This window comes from Rhipicephalus microplus, chromosome 6 (assembly GCF_043290135.1).
Source record: "Rhipicephalus microplus isolate Deutch F79 chromosome 6, USDA_Rmic, whole genome shotgun sequence".
In the NCBI taxonomy this organism is placed as follows: Eukaryota; Metazoa; Arthropoda; class Arachnida; order Ixodida; family Ixodidae; genus Rhipicephalus; species Rhipicephalus microplus.
Window position 1 is genome coordinate 65,937,427 of NC_134705.1, and position 25,133 is coordinate 65,962,559.

General features: G+C 46.2%; 2 protein-coding genes across 6 annotated transcripts in view; one reads left to right on the top strand and one right to left on the bottom strand.

The window, feature by feature from the left end:
* Nucleotides 1–25,133, bottom strand: part of LOC142765292 (uncharacterized) — a 72,878-nt gene that overhangs the window by 13,448 nt on the left and 34,297 nt on the right. For 3 of the 5 annotated variants that reach the window (XM_075866029.1, XM_075866028.1, XM_075866031.1), the window contains one exon: nucleotides 15,563–19,647. The exons of 1 other annotated variant lie outside the window; for it this stretch is intronic. In XM_075866029.1, coding sequence (XP_075722144.1) covers nucleotides 19,359–19,647 — 289 coding nt within the window. In that variant the 3' untranslated portion in view covers nucleotides 15,563–19,358. Of the gene's footprint in view, nucleotides 1–15,562; nucleotides 19,648–25,133 lie in introns of those variants that run through there. One more of the 5 variants, XR_012884149.1, reaches the window with a different exon arrangement.
* On the top strand, nucleotides 6,998–10,887 carry LOC142765293 (uncharacterized). Its single transcript, XM_075866032.1, has 2 exons — nucleotides 6,998–7,141; nucleotides 8,763–10,887. Exons 1-2 carry the CDS (start codon nucleotides 7,017–7,019, stop codon nucleotides 9,049–9,051), a joined length of 414 nt encoding a protein of 137 aa, XP_075722147.1. The 5' UTR covers nucleotides 6,998–7,016; the 3' UTR covers nucleotides 9,052–10,887.

Below are 25,133 nucleotides of genomic sequence, written 5' to 3' on the forward strand. Positions count from 1 at the left end.
ATCAACTAGCACAGTGTTACAAAATTACCGAACAATATGGATATACCTTTTGATGTGGCAACAACCACTGTCGACGAGGGACCAAAGCATCATGTTGTCGCTTCATGTGCGCTCATGCACGACCGTGCTATCTTACTCGCTTGTACACTGTCTTTGTGTACGCGGGCGCGAGAGCCGATTATAGGAGTTTTCAGCTACCGCCTCTAACTCCTAGTTCACCCTGAAGAATCCGCTTTCTACAGCGAGCGGAATTTTGTCGCCGAAACACAGCGTCGTTTGCACTGAACGCGCCTCGCAGCACTGAAGAAAGGATCTGCCACGGGGCGAACGCGGGATGTAGTAGATATCAGAGGGGTGAATGCGTTGCCAAGCGGTGGTTGTCGCGGCTCGCAAACGCCACTACGCTATTCTGTCGTGTATACTTCGATGATTATCGTACACAGTAAGCAAGGAGAGGCTGTACTGCTTACTGTGCTGGCGAGCGCTGTCTTTTAGTGCGTATAGAGCAGAAAAAACTGTCAACGTCAGCGGCGTTGGTCGGTTCGTCTTGCTCTTCAAGACCGTCACAACCTCAGTCACGCCAACCGCTATCTTTTCCGCGAAATCGGGACGTGAAGGAGGCTACCACTCAGAGTGGGCTAAACTGCCGTTGGTAACAACTTCTAACATTCTGGCAATCGCACTGCTACACAACAAGAGATTCGGGTTTGCATCAGGTGACCGACGTTACCTATGAAATAGCCCTGCTGAAGTTTACATCTCCCTCCGCTCCACTGTCTACAGACATTGTTCATGTTTCCCACCTCACTCTACCACTCCTCAACACCATAGAAAGCACCGAGACGGTGCTTTTGCACCCGGGGGTCATGTTACAAGACTACATACACTAATGAAGCAAGACAGACAGCGAGAGAGACGACGTGATTCTGGGATGTGGGGTGCCCTCTCGCTTGCCATCGCGGCTTAGGCTTGGCGTCGTGCAAATATATCTTAGCAGTAACTTCGTTTCTGTGTGCCACACCGTAACCATATATATATATATACACGTTTCACGGTTTGTGAATGGCAGAGAAGAGAAAGTACCACTATCAACTGCCAACAATGAACGAACCACAAGAATGAATAACTTTCGACATGCCGTCTTCACCAGCATGACACACCTACGGCATTGCTCGTTGGAGCGGTCAACCTCGAGCTCTGGAAACCGCTTTCCTTTTTCTGCGAAGACTTGTTCTTCTTTTAACTCAAGAAAAACGTTTCGAGAGAAATGAGCGCCTCTTTTCTGACAGCTGGCCTGTCGTCCTGGGTCTGTATACGGCACCACACCCATGTATTGCACGAATAAGAAATGATTGGTTTTAAGATGGAATGCTGTGTGTGTGTAGGCCTTGAAATAAGTGAAAGTTTTTGCTGAAACTACTGGTGCTATGAAAAATGGGAACACTCAATGCCCGGAAGGCTGCGGAACACACATGAAGAACTGAAGAAAAAGTTGACTCACGGTTCCACCGTGTATCGTTCCCGGATAATAGATGTTCACAGGTGCGGCAGTGGTTTGAAAGTGCTATCCTAAACACTGCCTCAACCTATAACTGACACAGCCAAGACACGTGGTGGTTCGTCGAAGAAGTTTGGACCCGACGTGGCGGATGCCCTGCAAGAAATTGCAGAATTCATTCCTTACGCTGGAGCTAATCAGGACGACTGTCAAAGACAAGTTGTCTGATATTGAAGTCAGCACATGACCAACTGATCGGCTTCTCGATGGCCATAGTTATTCAGTGACGCTGCAAACCCAAGAGATACCAGAGCGAAATCATGCAGACATCGAACAGCTACAGCGACGATGTGCCCAGTGGCTTCCAAGCAAGGGAACTACAATAACACGATACTAAATCGATGAAACAAGCTTCAGCGTCTAGTTCTCACGCAATTTCAAAAGAGGGAAGAGGTGCCCCAGCATACCGTTTTTTCACAAGCACAAGGGAGCAAATATATTTGTTTGAGCCTGCGATTCGGCAAATGGCTGTCTGCATTAGAATACGGCTGACAAGGTCGACTAGGCTATGTTTAACGACTTTCTCACAGAAGTGCCAACAAACGTTTCTCAGCAGGAACCGGGAACAAAGGCCGTGTTCCTGTTTAACAACGCACCAGCACACCGCGGAGTTGAACAAGCTGCCCTCGCAGCAGGTGCACACAGAATGAAGTGGCTACCGCCCTACAGCCCGTTTTTCAATCCGATTGAAGAGCTTTTCCCAAAGTACAAGGCAGAAGAAAAGGGTTTCCTCAGCGAACGGAAGGATGACCTGACGACACCAGAACGCATGTCTAAGAAAGAACGTCTCCGTGCCCCGCTGGTTGAGGCCATGGGCCGCTCAATGCAGCACGTCCAGTATGTGGACCTTGCCGCTTATGATAGGCACAATTACATTGTTTTCGCAAGCTGCCCTCGACTGCCGTGATATGTAAAACTCAGCTGAGCAGCACTAGTATGGAGGCATGTTTTAAAAAACTGCCTTGGGTTTACATTATTATATTTCATTTTTTCACGAACTTGGGGGAGGCCACTGGGGGCCAGAGGGTGCGGATGTGTTTCACGTCGCCTAAGTGGTTTTTTTATGTTTGTGACGAAAAAATCAGCTCTCCAAACAACATATTGTTCAGCAATTACGGGAATGTCAGCGAACCCTGCCGATGCCAAGTTTTTTGCAGGTGAGCCGTTTTCTGGCTACTGCAGTGCATTTATTGCGCTGCCACACTGGCACACGAATTAAGCCGAACACAGTACAGATCGACGCCGTCGCTCGCGCTGCAGACGCGGTCGACGACTAGGCCGAACGCAGCAAGAAGTGTGACACCCGCTTACTACTCGTTTAACGGCTTTATCTATAACCAACTTTGACGTTGTTCGCGAAAGGGTGAAAAAACATCGCCGACCAAGGTCCGCAAAAAGAAGGGGTGGCTCGAAGTAGGGGCCAAATACAAGGAACGCAAGACGCCCATTGGGGGCACTGATCCTGCTGCAGAGACAGTTGACATGCTGACCGATGAAGAAACGTATGTAAAAAGAGCAGCCAGAAACGTGCGAAGGCTGAGAATGACGACGAAGAAACCGAATCTGTTGGTGGACGACCTCAAGGTTATTGTATGCCCTAGAGATGGCTTCAGCACCGTGACGCATCATGCTGTTCGGATCACCAACAGCATATGCGCCGCAGCCCGACTAAAGCAAGAAACAAGAGTCGATATCTTTCGTGTAAACAAAAGACAGAATACAATAGCAGTACGCACTTCATCGGAAAGGAGAGCCAGAAAATACTGTGAAATCTCCAAGCTACGCATGGGAGACAAAGAATACCCATCGAGTGCATATGCAGCTGCACCGTAAACCACAACCAAGGGCATCATCCATAGTATGCCCGACGAAGACTCCCCTGAGGATATCAAAGTCACAAGGTAGGTCTACCACCAGTGCCAACACCACAGCCACACGGGCTTGTGGACCTGTGATTACGACAGTGTACCCGAAGCCTTGAAAGTGAGCTGTGCGGAAGCCGCCTTTGGGGAGCGTGCGCGGTCTGGCATTGCCTTTTCCAGCAGTGAAAGGGAGCATGACAAGCTCATGCAAATCCAAAAACGACTCGAGCAATGGGATAGAGATAACATTAGATACAAAGGCGTAATTATTCTTTCAGTCACGGTGTGTACGAATGAAGACCCCAAATTTAATGGCCCATCACGTACTGCGTGTGTCATCAATCAGCTTGAAATTTGGTGTGCGCATTCGTGCAGGCCTCGTGAGCGGACAACTGGTGATCATACAACTTCAATATGCTCCGTATTGCTGAAGAGGATCACTTTGCCGGATACACTACAATGTTCGACGATTATTCATACTGACGCATTTCAAGACCCCCAAAGAAAAAAGTATTTTTTCTTTGCTCGAAACAAATCTAATCAATAAAACTAATGTGCTTGCATTTTGTACCTAATAGCGGATTATTTTATTGTAAGTACTGCAGCTGACTGGCGGAAGAATAATTAAATAAATACACACTCGTTAACTTTAATTCCCCACAGGGCCGTCTGCACAAGTAGGCGTTTGGTGTGTACCGACACCACGGATGTGAGCTAACGGAGAGGGGAGGTTTTCGACTCCCTCCCACGCCTAGTCATGGATAGCCTTGTCGTGTCCGTGGAATAGGGGATCCTGGAGGTTGAACAGACGGCGGATGATTGGACCTTTGGCTCCCCGGCAGAGGCAACACACCCCTTTGGCCCCGGCTTCACTTAAACGGCACCCGTGGGATGACCCACACAGGGGAAATCGCCAGTCACCTTTTCCTATCTCCCTCTGTGATGGAGTGCGCGGAATTTACAGCGGGTGGAGAGCACAGGACTTGAAACGGGGCGAGCGGAATGTGAGCGCCATGAACGAAGTTGGAAGTGTGCAGCATAGCCCCGATAGAACATTCAATTTCGTTTAAAAGTGATAGCACCATCCAGGAAGGTGCCGTGAAATGCACACTGACTTCGGCAGTGCATACGCAACGAGGCAGTCCGAATGTAAGGGAAACACGTCTTTCGCGGGAGTCTCCTTTTGAAGACTGTGTGGCTAGTGGAGGCACCAAGTCTTCAGTTATACCAATTGTAACAGGAAGATGCAACATAAACTGGCACTAACGTAGTACAAAAGCAAGTCGCTACCAGCAGAGTCCTGTGCAGCATAGGCTTCGGTAGTGATGGACACTAGTATGATAGAGTACCCTGTAAACAAGCGTCCTAAAGATAGAACGAGATTCTTTCCGGTAAGTGCACAAGCATGCTGTCTAAGAGAATTGCAAAACTGTGCAAAAGCACTCGTCAAAAAACCTATAATTGAATCGCTGCGTCCATCAGCAATATGCGATAATGAGAGCAGGCAACATTATCCAGATGTAGGAATTGAATGTTCCGAGGAACAACATGATAAGTCAGCTGAACGAACTGAAAGTGATCTTGGAAAGAGTGTTATTTCCGCAGTTCATTGCAGTGTCGAAAGATACTTCTCCTGTTTGGAATCTTATGGTTCAGATGTCACTTCAGTAAAGCCAAGTTGACCATCAGCAGTAGATCAGCTGAAGCAATGCATTCTTAAGAACAACCCAATCATTATGACACTAAGGCACTGGCGTGCTTGGAGGCAACACGTCCAACAGGATGAAAGACAATCCTGCATTGACGCTAGCGATTGTATGGTTGAGCACCTGATGTTTGATAGCTGTAAGTACAGGTGAGCATACCGTCGAAGATTCTTTCATGGTCGTTCCATTCTTGCCTCCAGCCAGGCGACCAGGGCTGTTCCGCATCTTGAGTGGAAAGCTTTTTTGCATCTTGGTTGTAGAACACGGAAGGGTATCTCTTGTATATATTTGAGATTATGAACTCGCATGCAATGTACAGGGCAACATGATGTACAATTTTCTATGACAGTGTATATATGTACGAAAAAGTGGTGTATGCAACAGGTCCATACTGGGATTCAGAACTTCGATGTCCAATTGAGTGTATTTATTGTTTCCGAATGTGGACATTGGGATGACGTTTAGTAAACTGTGTGGAGTACATATACGTCATGAATCTGTTATGTGGTGTCAATGTGCACTTAACAGCAGTTTAAAAAACTTAAATGAAAGGGGGCCTCTGTGACAGAGTGCGCGAAATTTAAAGCGGGTGGAGTGTGCAGAACTTGAAGCGGGGCGAGCGGAATTTGAAGTGCGTGCCATGAGCGAAGTTTGAAGTCTGCAAAAAAGAAGCTAACACGAATGTTAATAAATAACAAGAAATGACTGAAGCGAATTCGGCACAGATGCAGCATTGTTCGAAGCACGCGCGAGACAGAAAAAGCAGAGTCGCAGTTGTAGCCAGAGGAAGACGAGCCACGCATCAGGGCGATCGGGTTTCAGACCCAAGCCAAGGCTGCTTGCTACTTCGGTGACCTGACGGGCTCCAGGACTACCAGACTGTACCGATGTTCCAGTGCCCGTGGACAGGTCTGAGCTGTCGATCTTCGGGCTCGAGCTCAGGCGAAACTACCCGGGCGGGACTCTACCTCGAGGTTAGTGCGTAAAATGCAGCAATAGCTTGTGCAGCGTCCACCGGCAGCCTAGGAAGGCTGCTTCTCCTACGATTCACGTAGCTGCCCACTGCCAATGCCAACTATGAAGACATCATCGACCCCGTGCTTCGCACTCTGGCTCCTGCGCAACGACGTGGGTGGGACACCACTCCTTCGACGTTCTGCGACACACTCTATGTAGAAATTGAGTGCCAGGACTTGTGTTTAGAGACTAATTTAGACCTGCTGTACTTCTTGTGAAGTGTATTCGAGAGATGGGACTCGTTATATTTGAGTTAAGTGCTCTCAAGCAATTGTTGGCCCATGTGCTACGTGAAGCAGCTGGAGTTGCACGACTACAAGTACCCGGGTTACGTGCCCACCACGACGCCGCGCACGAATCTGGCCAAGGAACTGGAGAAATACAGCAAGCCACCGCCTCCGGAGTACGCGCATCGCTTCTTCCAACAGCAGCAGCAGCAGCAACAGCAGCAGCAACAGCAACACCATCAACCGCCGCCACCGCATCAACAGCCGCCTCATCATCAGCAGCCCCCGCCACCCCAACAGCCGCAGCAGCAGATGAGTCCGGTCCCGAACCGACCCGTCGCGCCAAAGCCCAAGGACCAGATGACTTTCACGGTCAAACATCGCCTCTCACCATCGCTTCCGCTGGTGAGTATGCTATCTAACCTACGAATGTGCGGATGAACGTACGAGACAGAGAATTGGAAATTGAGTGAATAGAAAGTCAGACCGTGAGCTCGACAGTGCAGCGCGAGTGAGCACATGGGCGATGAGTCAGTGATTTGGCGCCACGTGAGGCACCTGAATGTCTCAGCTGACTGTGTGGTGCGCCTTCCTTTTTTCTCCCTCTGCGACCAACCACAAGGAGCAACCTCCCGGCGTGGTTGGCATGGGGACAGCAGCGGTGAACCTGTCCAAGAGGCAAGAGGCCCTCGGGGACCTTCCGGCCGCTCCCCCGTCCGGGGTGAGACACATACATCCGGCCCTCGACCTGCCTCTCGTCCCTAGGCACAGGTAAGCATCGATTCGTAGAAACGAACGTCCGGTATGCAAACCACATTGGCACGTTCGATGGCTTCTCGACCACGTGGCAGAAAAACAGTGCAGAGAGCCAACACTGAACGTAGACAACCACTATGCTGTCTCATCTAATGCATTTATATATTCGAGATAAAAAACAAAAGCGCTCCCGTATCAAAGTAAACTTCCACAAAACAAAAAAAAGAAACGGCAAGCTTTTCTTTGTACAACCGAGAGGGACTGCTCTCCTGGTACAGCCATTCTAGCTCATTTTCTTTTTCTTTCAGTCTTAAACATATTTGTTGTCACATATCATAAGAAAGACGGCTATCGGCATTGTCGCGAGAAAGTGTCCTTGATTGAAGCTCCAACGCCATGCATTCTTTTTTTTTCTGCGTGAGAGATCATGGCGTCTTTATATTGCGGCCCTCGGGAGCAATATACAATCAGTGTCAGCCGACAATGCGCGGTCTCCCTGATTCCGGCTTAGTGACGTAACAGTGCCTGTTTGTTTTGAAAGACCTGAGTTACACTGTGGTCGTTCACCTTCAGCTTGCGATTTCTTCTACAACAAAACGACCTGCTACGACCATTAGGAGTGGCGTACTCTAAATACAGTCGCGCCCCTTGGGGCATCTTGTTATCACACAACGAGAATCATCATCTCTCTTACTTGCCTCCTCTGGCTGCCATATCTGGCATGGAGGAAGGCATAGAGTTTCATGACAGTAGACTATAGTGAAATCTGGTCCCTGGGAGCTGCAATGCATAACGCTACAGCCAGCAAGGGAATGACGGATGGTACAAATGTTTGCCAATAAGCTTCGTTCTTTCGGCTATGTGTGGTCACCAGCCACTTCGTTGCATGACGAAGTACAACTTCTTCACTTCGACTTCTTCAGGCTCACCAATTCACACCGGCTCTCAACTTTCATAAGTCACTTTGCTATCGAATAGGAAAGTTAAAACAAAACAAAAAACGAAGCCTCAAGTGCGTTCGAAGTAATGAGCACGAAGGCTATAGGCGAATCATGCACTACCCGCCATGCCAGTGGTGGCTGAGCGGTTGCAGCGCCGCTGCTCCCTTTGGTAAATAATGTAGAACACTCTATGGAGGAAGCTTTTCTACGTGTACAACTGTAAGATCTTCAATGGCGCGCCATCTATCGCCGTAACATAGCATTCCCAGAAGAAAAATAGCTAGACCTTACATTTAGAAGCAAGCTAAATGATGATTGTCGCTGTGTGACTCAAGGACAGTCCAAAGAATGCAACTGATTTCGGAAGTGATCCAGTTACCTATAGTCGTATGCAACTTAAGAAGTCAGGCGAGGCCCAGCGCAGATGACCAAAGCGCGGCAGCCGATCACCGCAGGCGGTGTCGACGCCGTCCCGCTCATGACGTCAGTCTTGAGTACACGCGCATTGGTGCAGGCTTGTTCGCACCCGCCTTTGAGGAGGAAATGATGCTGACTTCTAAAAGTTGTAACCGACTATAGAAGACCTGTTTTAACGTGTGCACTTCACGAGAGCTGAAGTACGGCGGGAGACCGTGTGTGTGGGCGTCGTGGTGTGTTCCGGCGCAACAACGGTCGCGTGTGACGCTGCGGCACAGTCTGTCCCCGGCGCTGGGTGGCCCCCAGCCGCTCCACCAGGCCGGTGGTCTGTATCGCGGCGCTGGTCCCGAGGAGCAGACGGAGCCCGTGGACTTCTCGAGGGGCGGGCCGGAAGGGTTCCCCCCGTACCCCCCTGCGTCCCTGCACAGTCCCCCTCCTCCGACCAGGGACCACCTCCAGCCCCTCGCCGGGAGGCCCCCCGCCGGCTCCGACTACGCGGACAAGGACAGGTGCACACCCTCCCCCTCCACAATACCCTCCTCTCCCGTAATAGTTCATGTCCTATAGAAGCCGCACCGGGCCCTCTCTCTACTAGTGCTCCCACTTGACATTTACTGACGTTGTGACCACGCGAAAATCGCAAATCAATATCGATTTGAGTCAGATAAAGAAATTAAGCATTATTGACAACATAAGGATAAGTGAAAACGTGTATTACGCAGAATCCGCCTTTTTCACTGCGCCCTGGCACGTGTACCCTTGGCCTATAGACGGTTTCGCCAGAGCCTGCCATTCTCTAGCAACATTGTGCGTTCATCGAAAAATCACCCTGAAAACTTCCGGCTTAGCTTGTTATTGCGTGGTTCTGGCATTTGTTGTTGGCAGCGGCTGCTAGTGTTCAGATATTTTATGCAGATAAAATTATTCCCGTGAAGCGCTGGCAACTCGAGCACAGCTGTGTCAAGCCAGGATGGATCTAAATGCCTGAATCAACTTTATATGCTAGTCAAAACGTTGTTTTCTGACCGATGGTGATTAAGAGCGCCTGCGTTGCAGCGATCACGCGAAAAAAACTGGATTCACGCTAAGAGCACGCAGGTTTGTCCTGCCCACTTCATCAAAGGCAATGTAAAGCTCAACCCAGACTAATGGCACAGAGTCGATTCTCTGACGTTACACTAGTCGAAGGTCCACGGTTACCGGCAACACACCGGTCGCTGCATGTCCTCTTCCACCCGTGGCTACAAGTGCACTGACTCCTGAAACGGGTATCAAAACGTGAAAGCTAACACCGAAAAGTAATCGCAAAGCTGTTCATTTTGTAGTTTGATCGATATCAATGATGTGTACTACTGTTCTACACAACACGGGACACAAAGTAACCGCGCTTAACATGAATCGCCGCACAACATGTACGTCGTGGTGTCCACGCTTCGTTGTTATTGCATTTGATATTTTTTAAAGTGATGCCTACCGCAGGGGTGCCTGTGCAAGTAAGCGTTTGGTGTGTAGCGACACCACGAACCCGAGCTAACGGGGGAGTTTCGACTCCCTCCCACGCCTAGCCGTGCGTGGCTTTTCCGTGTCCGAGGAAAAGGGGATCCTGGGGGTTGAGCCGACGCTGGGTGATTGGACCGTAAGGCCCCCCCGGCAGAGGCAACACACCCCTTTGGCCCCGGCTTCACATAGACGGCACCCCTGAGCTGACCCACCCAGGGGAATCGGCAGTCGCCTTTTCCTATCTCTCTCTCCCTACATCTTCTTCTTTATCTCTTACTATTTATCTGTCCTGTCTTCTACTCTCTTCCGTTTACTTCCAAACTTCCTGGCGGCTAGGGTTAACCCTGTGCAAATAGCCTACCTTGGTCTAGGCGCATTGGGTTATAGTGGCGTTGTACGGCTGGCGTCTGCAGGTTTCAGCATTTGTAAACTTGTAGCGTCCCCTCGTTGGGCTCCGTGGTGGGTGGCCGCCAACGCTGCTGAACAACAATAAGGAAGACATGCATGGAGCATTCCCACTACTGTCTGATCGTACCGCCTTAAAGCTGGTACGCACCGATGATCTCACCAGAGAAGGATTGGCTACCCTGGTGCAGTATCTGGTCACCCCCTCCCGTAGGCATTCGTCAATTAACTCATGGCCCTCAGTCCCCACCAGCTGCGGAGCAACTGACCACGGCGGCAGTCAGATCTGCAAAGCAGCAGAGGGTGCTAGGAATCTCTGGATACGGACAGGCCACCATTGGAACTTAAACTTAGCAACGTTTAACGTTAGAACGTTATCTAGTGAGGGGAGTCTAGCTGTATTATTCGAGGAGCTAGAAGGCATTAAATGGGATATAATAGGGCTGAGTGAGGTTAGGAGGACAGATGAGGCCTATACTGTGCTACAGAATGGGCACGTCATTTGCTATCGGGGCGTGGCAGACAGAATAGAAGTGGGAGTAGGGTTCCTAATTCACAGAAACATAGCTGGCAACATAGAGGATTACTATAGCATTAATCAAAGGGTGGTAGGCATTGTAATTAAACTGAATAAAAGATACAAAATGAAGGTAGTACAGGCTTACGGGCCTACATCCAGCCATGATGACACTTCAGTTGATAGCTTCTATGAAGACGTGGAATCGGCAATGAGTAAGGTGAAAACACAGTATACTATAGTAATGGGCAACTTTAATGCAAAGGTAGGGAAGAAGCAGGCTGGAGACCAGGCAGTAGGAGATTATGGCATCGGCACTATAAACGCCAGAGGAGAGCTACTAGTAGAATTCGAAAAACGCAATAATCTGCGTATTTTGAATACCTTCTACCGAAAACGAGAAAACCGCAAGTGGACATGGAGGAGCCCTAATGGCGTAAATAAGAACGAAATAGACTTTATAATGACTGCACACCCAGGAGTCGTGCAGGATGTGGAAGTGGTTGGCAAGGTAAGATGCAGTGACCATAGAATGGTACGGGCTCGAATCCGCCTAGACTTGAAGAAGAAACGACAGAAACTGATACGCAAGAAGCCAATCAATAAGCTAGCACTGAGAGGGAAAGTACAGGAATTCAGAGTGTCACTGCAGAACAGGTACTCTGCTCTTAGTGAGGAAACCAACCTTAGCGTAGATACAATGAATGATAATCTGACGAGTATCATCACGGAGTGTGCAGTGGAAGTTGGAGGCAGGGTAGCTAGACAGGACACCGGCAAGCTTTCCCAGGAAACGAAAAACCTAATTAAGAAGCGTCAAATCATGAAAGTGTCAAGTACAACAGACAAAATAGAACTGGCAGAGCTTTCGAAGTTGATTAATAGACAAAAAAGTATGCGATGTAAGAAGGTATAACATGGAGAGAATTGAGCACGCTCTGAAAAACGGAGGAAGCGTCAAAGCAGTGAAGAGGAAACTTGGGATAGGCAAAAGGCGGATGTATGCACTAAGGGACAAAGAAGGCAAAATAACTACCAATATGGATAGGATAGTTAAAATAGCGGAGGAGTTTTACAGAGATCTGTACAGTAGCCGAGACAGCCACGACCTTAATACTATAAGAACTAGCAGTAACCCAGACGACACCCCACCGGTAATGATAGAAGAAGTCAGAAAGGCTTTGGAGAGCATGCACAGAGGCAAAGCTGCTGGTGAGGATCGGGTAACATCAGATCTGCTGAAAGATGGAGGACAGATTGTGTTAGAAAAACTAGCCACTCTATTTACGAGGTGTCTCCTGACGGGAAAAGTACCAGAGTCTTGGAAGAACGCTAACATCATCTTAATACATAAGAAAGGAGATGACAAGGACTTGAAGAATTACCGGCCGATCAGCTTGCTCTCTGTAGTATACAAGCTATTTACAAAGGTAATTGCTAGCAGAGTAAAGAAAACATTAGAATTCAATCAACCAAAGAAACAAGCACGATTTAGAACAGGCTACTCAACAATTGACCGCATTCATACTATCAATCAGGTAATAGAGAAATGCTCAGAGTATAACCAACCACTATACATAGCCTTCATAGATTACGAGAAGGCGTTTGATTCAGTAGAAATATCAGCCGTCATGCAGACACTGCGGAGTCAGGGCGTAGATGAAATATATACAAACATTCTGGAAGAAATCTACAGGGGATCAACTGCTACCATAGTGCTTCATAAAGAAAGCAACAGAATACCAATAAAGAAGGGTGTAAGGCAGGGGGACACAATCTCCCCAATGCTATTCACTGCGTGCTTACAGGACGTTTTCAGAAGCGTAGAATGGGAACAGTTAGGGATAAGAGTTAATGGAGAGTACCTCAGTAACCTGTGCTTCGCCGATGACATTGCATTGCTGAGTAACTCAGGGGACGAATTGCAACTCATGATTACGGAGTTAGACAAGGAGAGCCGAAAGGTGGGTCTTAAAATTAATCTGCAGAAAACGAAAGTAATGTACAACAACCTCGGAAAGGAGCAGCGCTTTGCGATAGGTAATAGTGCACTTGAAGTTGTAAAAGACTATGTCTACTCAGGGCAGGTAATAACCGCAGAGCCTAACCACGAGATTGAAGTAACTAGAAGAATAAGAATGGGGTGGAGCACATTCGGCAGGCACTCTCAAATTATGACAAGTAGATTGCCACTGTCCCTCAAGAGGAAGGTATATAACAGCTGTATCTTGCCGGTACTTAGTTACGGAGCAGAAACCTGGAGACTCACAAAGAGGGTTCAACTTAAATTGAGGACGACGCAGCGAGAAATGGAAAGAAAAATGCTAGGTGTAACCTTAAGAGACAAGAAGAGAGCAGAGTGGATTAGGGGACAAACGGGAATAAGGATATCATAGCTGCAATAAAGAAGAGGAAATGGACATGGGCCGGGCATGTAGCACGTAGACAGGATAAACGCTGGTCATTAAGGGTCACCAACTGGATTCCCAGAGAAGGGAAGCGGGGTAGGGGGAGACAGAAGGTTAGGTGGGCAGATGAGATTAAGAAGTTTGCGGGTATAAATTGGCAACAGCAAGCACAGTACCGGGTTAACTGGCGCAACATGGGAGAGGCCTTTGTCCTGCAGTGGACGTAGACAGGCTGATGATGATGATGATGAAGCCATTGTTATAAATGTTTGCGTCAAACAGACTCGCCCTTCTGGAAGTGTTCTGAGGTGGCTCCTCGGACCTCCCAAGTCAAACCCGCACGTTGTGAGAAACAAAAACCACAACATTACACTCTCCCTAGATATTCGTCTTTATTTCTCACTTTTTATCCGTCCTGTAGTCTTGTCTTTTCAGTTTACTTCTAAATTTCTTGGCGGCGAGGGTTAGTGCTGTGTAATTATCCAAATTTGGTTAGTTATATTCGGTAATAGCGGTGATGCATGGCTGGCGTCTCGAAGTGTTTGTGAACCAACCTTGTAGCGTCCCCTTGTTGGGCTCGGTGGTGGGTGGCCACCATCACCGCCAAAATAAATACTCTCCGTATGTCAAATGCTTTTTCCCCTTTTTTTGATCGCTCCCTCAAAAGGTGGTGCACCAAAAATGCAATCACCTTGACCAAACCAAAGCAGAGCTTCCTAAAGTATCATGTCATTCATGGTCAAAACGAAAAGAAGAAAGTTCGAGCGATTTCACCGTTCCCGGTGTCAAAAACTCTAACGACAGAAATTGGCCGAGGGTACAAAATTACAAAGAAGGGAAGTGGCGACCTCCTATTGGAGGTTCGAGACAAATCACATTATGAGAAACTATTCAGAATTGTATTATTCGGGGACACTCCTGTTTCTGTGGGCCCACGCAGTTCTATGAACACAGTTTGTGGGGTAATATCCGGTGATGATCTTATCGATCTGAGCGAAAGCAAACTGTTAGAAAGATGACAAGATGACAACGTTTTGAAGGTACAAGGAATAATAATCACGTGTGAAAACAAACAGACCCCTGCAAACACATAATAATCACCTTTGGAACCAGTGACCTACTAAAATCAATAGAAACCGGCTACAATAGAACTGCAATAATCCATTTGTTGACATCATAATGCATAATCGCCAAATCATAGCAGTGCAATGAAGTGTTAACTTCACATCTAACAAGTACTTGCTAGCTCAACAAAAAAAAGAACTAATTAGTAGAACTGCATCCAGAGTTAATCTGGTTATTCCACCCGAGATGTGGAAAAAAAACGAAAATGCCAAAGTAGTTTTTATACCAACACAATAAACTCTCCAGCCTCTTTGAGTATTATACAAGATTTCTTGGCAGCAAGTTTTCAGTACACACACATAAAACAATTCATGCTATGTATATGTATTTATTGCGTATAAAATGTGTGAATGGAAACGCAACGACAACACTTAAAACTATTGTCATCCATTGTGCCTGTGGTGAAGGAAGCTGCTGCTTTTTTCAGCATCACACACTGCCCCAGGGAAGAGTGAGAGAGTGTGCACAGTCTTGAAACCTTCAGCCAGACAGGTTAGTCCTGCTTTGTTTGTGTACATTTGCACTGTGTAAAAGTTAGAGTGGAATATATGTGCTGCATAGCAATGCTGCATATTGTGGAAAATGATCAGTAATATCTTTTTAATGTAGCCACCCACTGTGCAACAAGATGATGTCGAAGAAGGCTCCTCGATTCCCGCAGCTCTCAGTTGAGAAAATATTTTGTTTTTTGAAATATATCTGGGCACCAGAAAAGTTATCGTAAAAACCAGAAGCATTTAATATCTGTACACATGTTTAGAATAAACACAAGCTATTTTATATAAAATTATCTTAATACCACATGGCACACAGACAGTTTGATGTATAAAATCCAAAGTTTAGCAAAAGTGCAGATGTAACATAGTATGTTTATTCTCATCACCTAATATGTAGTCAGCTACGCTGAAAACTGTGCGCAAGGCACCCACGAGTACAGTGGCAACTCACTGACGACAGTGGAATGCCGGTCCATTGGTAGGTTGACCTAAACATTGAAAAGTGCACATATGAAGCATAAAATGCACAATAGCTGTTCACTTACAAGATTCGCACCTTAGCTCGCATACGAATAAAACTACCTAGTAGGAAATAATGCATGATTATGAACAATTGGGCATGAAACTGATCGAAGAAGTTTTCTTTATTTGAGTGAATCATAACCATCCCAGCTATGCAGGTTAACATGAACCTGAAGGTGCTCGTTTCGGCCTACACACAAACAGCAGCTGCCTGCACCACAAAAGATGCTGTGCAAACACAGTGTGGTGCTTCATCACATGAAGCAGCAATATCAGCTCCTGCGCATGTTGCTTCAGTGCCACAGCTTCCAGCAGGTTTCAGGCCTCTCGGTGGCTCAACACCTGTTCGAATGGATGAATATTCCTCCGCTTAGAAAGAAAAGCCAGCTACCGTAACGTCCATCGAAATGGCTGAATCTTTCCCTGCTGACGAAGAAGAGCCAGCTGCTGATAATCGAAAGGACGCATCTGTATTTGTTGAAGAAGAAAAGCCAGCTGCCGAAGCTGACGTTACATATTTTCTCTCATTCAGCGAGCTTCAGCAGGTATTACAAGAATTAGTTTTTGGTGAACTAACAACAAACTTTAACTCTTTGACAATACCAGATGCTTAGCAATTCAGTGATCTTAAACATGAGGTGGGCATGTAGCCACAAACAATTTCACACACTAAAGCAATCACTTGAGACAGTTTTTCTCTGGGGTTATTTCTGCCGTTTCATGTTTGCAACAAAGAAAGTTGACCCCCCCAGTTCCCTGAAACATTTTATCTCATAGTAGTAGTTCATGACAGTTCACGTATCTTTGCCAGAACACAAATCGTCCTTTCAGCAGTGCAAGCTCATTTTACATACCTATGTGTTTCAAAACTACGAATGTCAAGAGGCAGTTCCATTCCTCTGAGAAGCCTGCCAAGACACTTCCATGCATTACAGGATAACCAGCAGATTTTATAATAAAGTACATAAGAGATGGTACAATCGAATGCAGATCTATAGGTAGAAATTTTTTCAGGGGGGGCCCACCTGTTGAGGGCTTTTTTGAAACCCGTATTTTCAGTATTCATTCTCGGTAGAACACGCCCCTTCATCTGAATTTCAAGGAGTGTGGGGCAAGCCCCTACATCACCCTCTTGGCCACAGGCCTCGTTGAACCCCTTTATAAGTGGCAAGCACTGGGAACAATTGGAAAACCATGTGAGTTTTCTTATTACCCCTATTTCAAAGTAGGCACACTGATCTCTCTTATGCCACATTGTCTCTTATATGAGTGTATCTTATAAAGGAGTTTGCATAAGTAGCACTTACAAATCCTCTTTATTGACATTAGCTGGAGAAGATGATGTTTATGATAACAGCAGTGAAAAATGTTTGCGCTCATTAGCAGCCATGATGCTCAATAATACAGTAGTGTTTTTAGATATTGCCACAACCTCTAGCAAGATAACAAGGAGAATAAGAGGCCGTGTTTCCCTGCAGTGAGTACGCTTAGGTCCAACTGCAACACTAGCACAGCAATTATGCCCAACTAGAATGCAGCCCTGCCAAAAGCAGTACAACTTATTTCACATGAAAGCATAGTGTGGTTCGTGATAAACGCTTTTTTCATTGTAAGCACATATTGCGCACATTTTCAGCTATTTAACAAAAAAGAAGAGGTGCACTGACACGTGTGCACAACTGCATTCTGTGCAGCATGTATAACGGGCTCCCACCTATCAACACAGTCGCACAGTGCACACAAAGAAACAGCAAAATGATTTCATGTGACCCTATTTACACATTATTTGTGCCCTAATACATCAACTTATTTTGTATAACACATTGCCAGTTATTTCACATAAGACCTCCAAGCAATTCCAGACTAAGCTCAAGGAGTGACTGTGTTGTGATACATAGCATACTTTTGCCCCATTTTACGCTAATAATAAAGTGGAGCGCACCAGTTATGTTTTTTCAGCTGGTTGCGAAGAAGTGGACCTCAAGGGTCCTTGCAATAGTTAACTGAAACTGCGTGAGCTTTTTCTGCTGCAGCACCATGTAACAATGAGCACCATAAACTCAGGTATTCAACTTGCATAATGACTGTTAAGAGCTACAAGCTTTCCAGCAGTGCTTTTTCTCTTATCCCATCAAGCATGCAACTGTAACTAGAGTAGGATTGAGCTGTAGCAAATGATCAACAATATAGTTGAACATTTCCCTTCAAAGACATACCTATATCGGCCCCTTGAATTTTCTCCAGTGTACTGATTACCAGTAACCACTAAGAAGTATTTGGAGAAGTTAAGTTAATCAAGACTATAAGCAATAAACAAAACTTGTAGTGGTATCTTTGGAGGTGAAGTAATGGCTGAAAATGCATGGATTCTGACACTTATTTGATATCCCAGTGCTCACTCTACTGACTGGCCTCAGCATATCCTCTCGAAGGTTGCCTGGCATTGCACTGATCCCTAGATTTGTTGCAAGGTGAAATGCAAGAAGTACAGTCCGTGCGGTTTAAGTAGACACTAAAAATTATTACTTTAATCGTGTCAGTTCAAAAAAAAATAGGAGGCTATCTCCTACTAGGGAAACAGGGGTCAAACAAAACCTTGCATCAATGGGTCTGGATTTTTGTGTATACTTTCTCTCCCATTGAGCAATGCTCCCTCCTTAATATTTCCTTCACCCACATGCTAAGTAACACAACACTTGCTACAGACGACATAATCGTTGAGGCAAGAACCTCTTCACAGTTGCATTACAATCACTTTAATAACATACCTTATATTTTCTAATTGTCAGTCAGTTCTCATTATTCTTGCCTAACAAAGAAAAGAAACCCTTAAATTTGCCCCCTTTTTTTCATTCATAGCGAGGGTCTCGTTCTGGCAGACTTAATGCCTTCAGGTAGTATGACAGAAAATATTGGTCAGCTGCCAGCTTGTAGGAACATCACCTGCTACATAACGCCTACAGGTGAAAATTGAGTGTCCCACACTCGCTGCAGTAGCAAGAGGCAGCGCTGACTGACACTCCCACATTGAAAAGGAGATACATATCCAATAAAGTGGATGGGGGGATAGCCGCCATGGTAGCTTAGTTGGTAGAGCGTCAGACGCGTTTTCGAAAGGTCGTAGGTTCGGTCTTTACCCACGGCAAGTTATTTTTTGTGCACTTTTCTTTCGTAACAGTTGCATTACAAATACTTTAATAACATCCCCTATAATTTCCTTGGCATAATTGTCTGCCAGTTATCACTAACCTAACCAAGCCGTATTAATGAGAAATAACAAACAATAGTGCCAAAGAAAGAATAGCGGGCGTTATTAGTTGTAAATGTTACGTAAATGTGAAGAAATAAAAGTGGACTAAAAGATTGCTAGTCGTGAGCTCGGACTGAACCTGTGAACTTCAAATAACACATCCCATGCTCTACTAACTGAGCTCTCGCCGCGGCCATTCTCTCGTTCACTTTTTGGGGGACATACGTTATGAGGGAGTGGTCGCTGTGGTTGTAAGAGTAGCAGACGCATTATGCGACCTTCACAGGCTCAGTCCCAGCTCCTGTCAAGCAACTTTTTCGTCCACCCTTACTTCTTCACATACGCATTACATTTACTGTAATGATTATCCCCTATTCTTTTTATGGCATTATAGTTGGTTAGTTCTCAATATTATGTCCAACAAAGAAAAATGAAGCCTTAAAATTTTTACTTCTTTCTCTCAACCAAGTCATCCGACTTGTACATTGTGCAATACTGAGTAACACGTTTTGTGGGGTCATTCATCCGCAGACAACCGCACTGGACTTTTAACAGTGGAAGATCAAGACAACCGCACTGGACTTCTAACAGTGGAAGAGCCTCTTCACAGGGAACGAAAGTTCATTTTGTTCGAGAGCTCCCTTCGTGAACTACTCGCTAACTGCTCGGTATGTGGCCAAGCAGTTGGCAACCAGAACTTCAGCGTCATGGGAACTATAGTCGTCGTAGACGGGGTGTGTGAGCGACAGCACAAGCTCCACCGGAGAAGCCAGCCACTTGTTCGGGGTAGTGGAACTGGAGCCCGCAACTTCCTTCTGGCTGCTGGCATGCTCTACTCGGGCTGTGGGGTGGCTGCCACCATTCGATGCCTCAAGTCTATTGGTGTCCAGACCATCACGGAGCGTATCTTCTACAACTACCAGAGGACCTACTTTCTCCCTGCAGTAAAACAGGTGCACTTATTGATCAACATCTAAGTACAACTATAGCAAGACTTCTAGACATATTAGGCCGTGTGAACACAAATGCTTATACTACTCTTGCATTACAAGTGAATCTTACGTTTTTGAACATAATTTTGCCATAGATTTACACATTGTAAAGAAAAGCATTTGCTTCCTTCTGTATATCTTAGTCAATGTTATCCAAATGCAGAGCATGAAATCATTTTGTATGAAACGTCTACAAAACTAGCCCATCTTAATTCATGGTTGCAATGCGAAAGAGAAGCTTAATATTTTTGCATGCTAGCCTCTCTGTGCCTCTGAACTTTAGTCTCATTTGGTATTCAAGTACTGTTAGAAAACTATACGCCTTGTCATGAAATACGTGATTGAGTCAAATACGACGTGTCCTACTCGTGATTGTTGATAATTTTCACATTTTTCTCTTTTTCCTCTATTCAATGATCTCCCCAGTGACGTCGCGAAAAGAATTTTCTGTTCTTGATTTATTTTGAGTAGAATGCAAAGCCACCGCTCGTGGTAACAGCAGTGCTGCCGCTGCTGAGAGCGAATACATAGGGAGGTACAGGAAGTTTGTGCCCCTTGATTATACTGCGGAATACTAAAAGAACCTATGCATTGTGCCACCTGTTTTTCCAGCTCTTTCTCAAGAAACAGCAGCCATGGTGGACATACTTGATGACTTGCAAATTGACTTAGCAGGTGATGGGCGATGTGACTCTCCTTGCTACAGCGCCAAGTATCTCACGTACAGTGTGCTTGCCATGCAGACTGGCTGCATTTTACACACTCAGCAGGTGCAAATCGCAAAGGGAAACTTACAGCACTACTGGTATACTGTTCAAGTGCTAACAAGACCTCTCGCTACAGTTTTGCTTATAGTCACCCGAAGTCCCCAACAGTGTCTCAATGAAAAAGGAAGGGCTTGCTAAGTGCCTGAATGCTGCGGAAAATCTAGGCATCAACATACGCTCGTTGACAACAGGTACCATATGTTTGTGCGAAATTCGCGAGCGAATCTAAGAAACAAGTGAATTAAAAAAATATCTTTATGTGAAATTGCTAAGAAATTATACTGTTTCAAGAAGGAATGTTGGATGCAAGGGGGGCATGATAGTTTTATCACTCTTGTAGAAAGCACTGTGTGTGCCCATGACAGCAAGTCCAATGGACTTACTAGGCATAATTTTTTCCAGACCGACGTCCTTAAGTCAAGGTATACTGCCGCAAGAACAAGCCAACCATGCCACACTGGTATGATGTTTGGCACCTTGCTAAAAGTAAGCATGTACACCGTTTAAAAAGTTTGTGTGGGGCATGTACAGTAATTCAGCCCGCTCTGATAAATAACCCTAGAAGGCTGATGTTTACACATGAGTAACATCTTAACAGGCTTGTTAACTAGTAATCATTATAGATGCAGTTGGGACTTGCAAGTCAGCAAGTTTCCTTTTGCATGCATGACCTAATCACAATAATAAAGACAACCAGCAATAACATACTAGGTTATAAAAAATCCTAGGAGCGCGACTTTTCAGAAACATGCCAAACATTTGCTGGAAAATTTATGTTGCATTCATATTTGTAGTGAATGAAATTAGACCATCTGCTAAAGGGAGCCATGTGTAGATGCAAAGCACTGAGCACTAGCACTAATGCTCACACTGGCGGCGACATGACCCTGGCGTACATCAGGTGAAAGCTAAGTAAAGACGTTCTTGATTGAACTTCGAATGCGCGATTCAGTGCCTACATATATGGGGTGACCAGTGAACGGTTGTGCAGTCGGTTTTACACTATCATTTGGACTTGCAAGGCGAGAAAGCGGATGGGGAGGGACAGTTTTGCGGGTCTCACACGCGACGAATGGCAACAGGCTAGGGAGAGAGTGACGTCAACGTCGGTGCACTGAAGAAAGGCGTGACTTACTTGGCACCACTTCAACACCTGTGGACAGGGGAGCGTGGTGCCGATGGAGGGACAGCGTTACACATTCTAGTCAACGAGCTCCTTCACATCTAAAAAAACCAGGCGCAGACACAATTAGGAAAAGACACAATTAAGAAACTCATACAAAGTACGAGCACTGGTCCTGCTGCATATGTGTTCCTTATGTCTGCATCTGCTTTTTTTCTTTCTATGAATAAGAGCACAAGTGACTCATAACTAGCCCACATCACCGCTTTGGCTGCTCAAACATGTTATGACATTACAGGCAAGCACATTGCCGAATGCTCTAACTAGAGACTCTCAGAAAAACTTTTTTATCTTACAGTAGGAAACAGAGCTGACACCAAAATTTCTGTCGACTTAGCTCTGTAATGCTTTCACATTAAGAACAAGTCCCTGTAGTGTGCTTCTTACAGAAAAAAATGTCTTCTAACCAGCCGTATTGTGCTTGTTACAGAAAAAAAATGTCTTCTAATCAGCAGATTCTGCCCCCAACTCCAGGCCTAAAGAAAAAGCTCCTAGCTGCCAGCCGCAAGCATCGAGTTCTCTCCCCTTGGATCTAAAGCACCATCAACCATCTCTATTAAGTTGTTGCAATGAGCGAAGGAGATGGAGACTGTTGTAAATACGGTATCAAATTATGGCGTCATGCGCAAACTGTCAATGCGCATGCGCCAGGCCTTTTTTTATTGTATTCGTTCTTACCTTTCACTTTACAATTTTGCTTATATACATGTGTGATATGAACGCTTTCTGAGTTTTTTCCGGCTGTCACAGAATCGTCAACATCTCCGTTCTTTCAGAGTGGCGTCAGACACGCCGCTATGCAACAGTGGTGACGAGCCAAAAAAACACCCACGCTGTCAAGCATGAACTCGAAGCTAAGCATCCAGTGACAGCGTACCGCTGACAGCGACGACCTCCTACATGCTTCCAAACTTCAACGACACCAGAGATAAGTGGAAGCCGTACCTCATCAAAGTTGAGGAGTATTTTCAGACGAATGCTATTTCGGATTGCGCAAACAAGAGGGCATTTCTAGTAGCTGCACTTAGCACATGGACGATACAAATCCTGCTGGGAAAGATAGCACCCGCAAAGGCCAACACCTTGAGTAATAATGACATAGTCAAGGTGTTAAATGACCACTACAGCCCGAAGCGTAATCAAATCGCTGAAAGCTTCCTGTTTTTCATCCGTCGCTAACAGGAAGGGGAATCCATTCAGGATTTTGTCGTCCCATTCCGTCGTATCGCAGACAATTGCAATTTCGAAAGCTCTCTGAAAAGGCTACTTTGTGATCAAATTGTCTGTGGCGTACGTTCAAGTGCTGTGCAGAGGCAACTTTTGGCAAAGACAAATTTAAATCTGAAGGATGCTGAGATGACAGCGATGGTCGCTGAAACTGCCGAAAAAAAAACGCCAGGACAATGTCGGCGGACGTACCACCTGTTCTTAAAATGGAAGCGAGTCACAAGCTACCATCCCTATCAAGCATGGGTAGTTTGGGGCGATTGGAGTGTAGTAGGTGTGGCAGTACTAGGCATGACAGCAATGGCTGCAGATGAAAAAATACACGATGTTACGCTTGCGGCTTAAGGAGGCATCTGGCTAAAGCGTGTTGCAGTCCCATTGGTAAAGATGCTACCGGCCGTCAGCGTGTCCCTCGCGCGAAAGCTTTGGCCATAGAAGAGGCTACTTCAGAAGAAGACACCAGTGATAGTGTTCAAATCTGGACGCAAGCGGCAGCACGAAAGAATTCACTTGAGCCACCGCTAAGACGAATGTGTAGTTGGGGAGGCGTGAACTTATCAATGGAGTTCGCCACAGGTTCACCACTTTGTGTCATATCACGATAGCTTTTTGAGAAACAACACAAATGCTGTCCAAGCTTGACGCCTTCGCACGTCAAGCTATCCTGCTACAGTGGAAGGTTGCCGGTGATGGGCGAGCTACAGCTTCGTGTGAGTTATCGCGGCGTTTTTGTTGACTGCTCGCTTGTGGTTCTAGATTGCCCTGGACCAAGCTTATGTGGCCGTGACCTGCTCAAACTTCTGGGACAAGCTGGCGCTCCAGTACTGCGAGTGGCACAAGAAGGCGAGGCAACGGCTGTTCATGCAGACCATCCTAACGTCAATGCCCCACGCAACACCGATGAGGATGTTTTTTCGGAAACCTTTGGTGGCCAAGGTTTCCGAAAGCCACCAGCCTGCCTCCTGCTGAAGGATGACTCTGTTGCCAAATTCTGTAAGGCGAGAGCCATTCCATATGCTTAGCATGACAAAGTGTCGCAAGAACTGGACCAGTTAACGTCTCTAGGTATAATATCACCAGTCAAGCATTGTAATTGGGCGACACCTATTGTGTCCATTCTGAAGAAAAATGGCTCGGTCAGAATACGTGGAGACTTTAAAGCCACTCTCAATTCTGCATATGCCAAGGAGCAGTGCCCGCTTCCGGTAATTCAAGATGTCTTTGCCTCAATAGGCGGAGGCCAGTTCTTTAGTACTCTCGGCTTGCGGAATGCATATAATCAGGTGGTTCTGGATGAGGACTCTCAAAAGCTTTGCGTTATTAATACTCATAAAGGCCTGTTCTGTTACAATAGGCTTTCTTTCGGCATTTCTTCCACCCCAGCAATCTTTCAAAGAAAAATTGACACAATACTATCTGGCCTGCCTGGCGTTCAGGCTTACTTGGATGACGTTCTGGTCTCTGAAACCGTGGGCGATTGCGGAGCTAGATTACAAAATTTGTTGGAATGGTTCCGAGAGCATGGTGTGAAGCTCAGATACGATAAGTGCAAGTTAACTTTATCTTGGGCGTCGTATTGATCACGCTGGCCTTCACCCAACTGAGAAGAATGTAGAGGTTATCGTATATGCGCCCAGTCACAGAAACCTAAACGAGCTACGTTCGTTTCTTGGAATGATAACATCTTATTCTAAGTTTTTGCCGAACATGTCCGACACATTGTTTCCATTGTACCAACTGTTGGAAAAATATGAAGATGGCAGTGCAAGACGTCTAAGCAATCTGCATTTCGCAAGGCAAAGGAATGTCTTACGCCCAAACAACGAAACGTTCCTTTCCTTCAACCGCGTCCTCTCCTTACTAGAGGCTTCCTTACAAACAAGTACCGACGAAGGAAGCAAGCGTACTCTGAAAGCTCCCTTCACCCGTCATCGCGAGAGGAATGGTTGCCGCACTTCTGCGTTCGAGGTTATCGAACATAAGCTTTGCTCACAAGCGTTTATTCTGTAAAAAACGTTGGGTCACCACATCAATTCTCAATTGAAGAGTTTATAGAGATGCGTGTACGCTTTCTTCAACTACGATTACTGAATGTGAAAAGCCACCGTAGTCGAGCGCAAAATGTGGTGCGTTCTAGCAACACTGAAACGCCCGCCTCTTGAAACGCTGTTATGATGGCTAGAACGCTGTCAGTCGAAACGCGCTTCACGAGTCAGACATGCCTGCGAAAACACCCTTCTCCGAAGACGAGAAAGA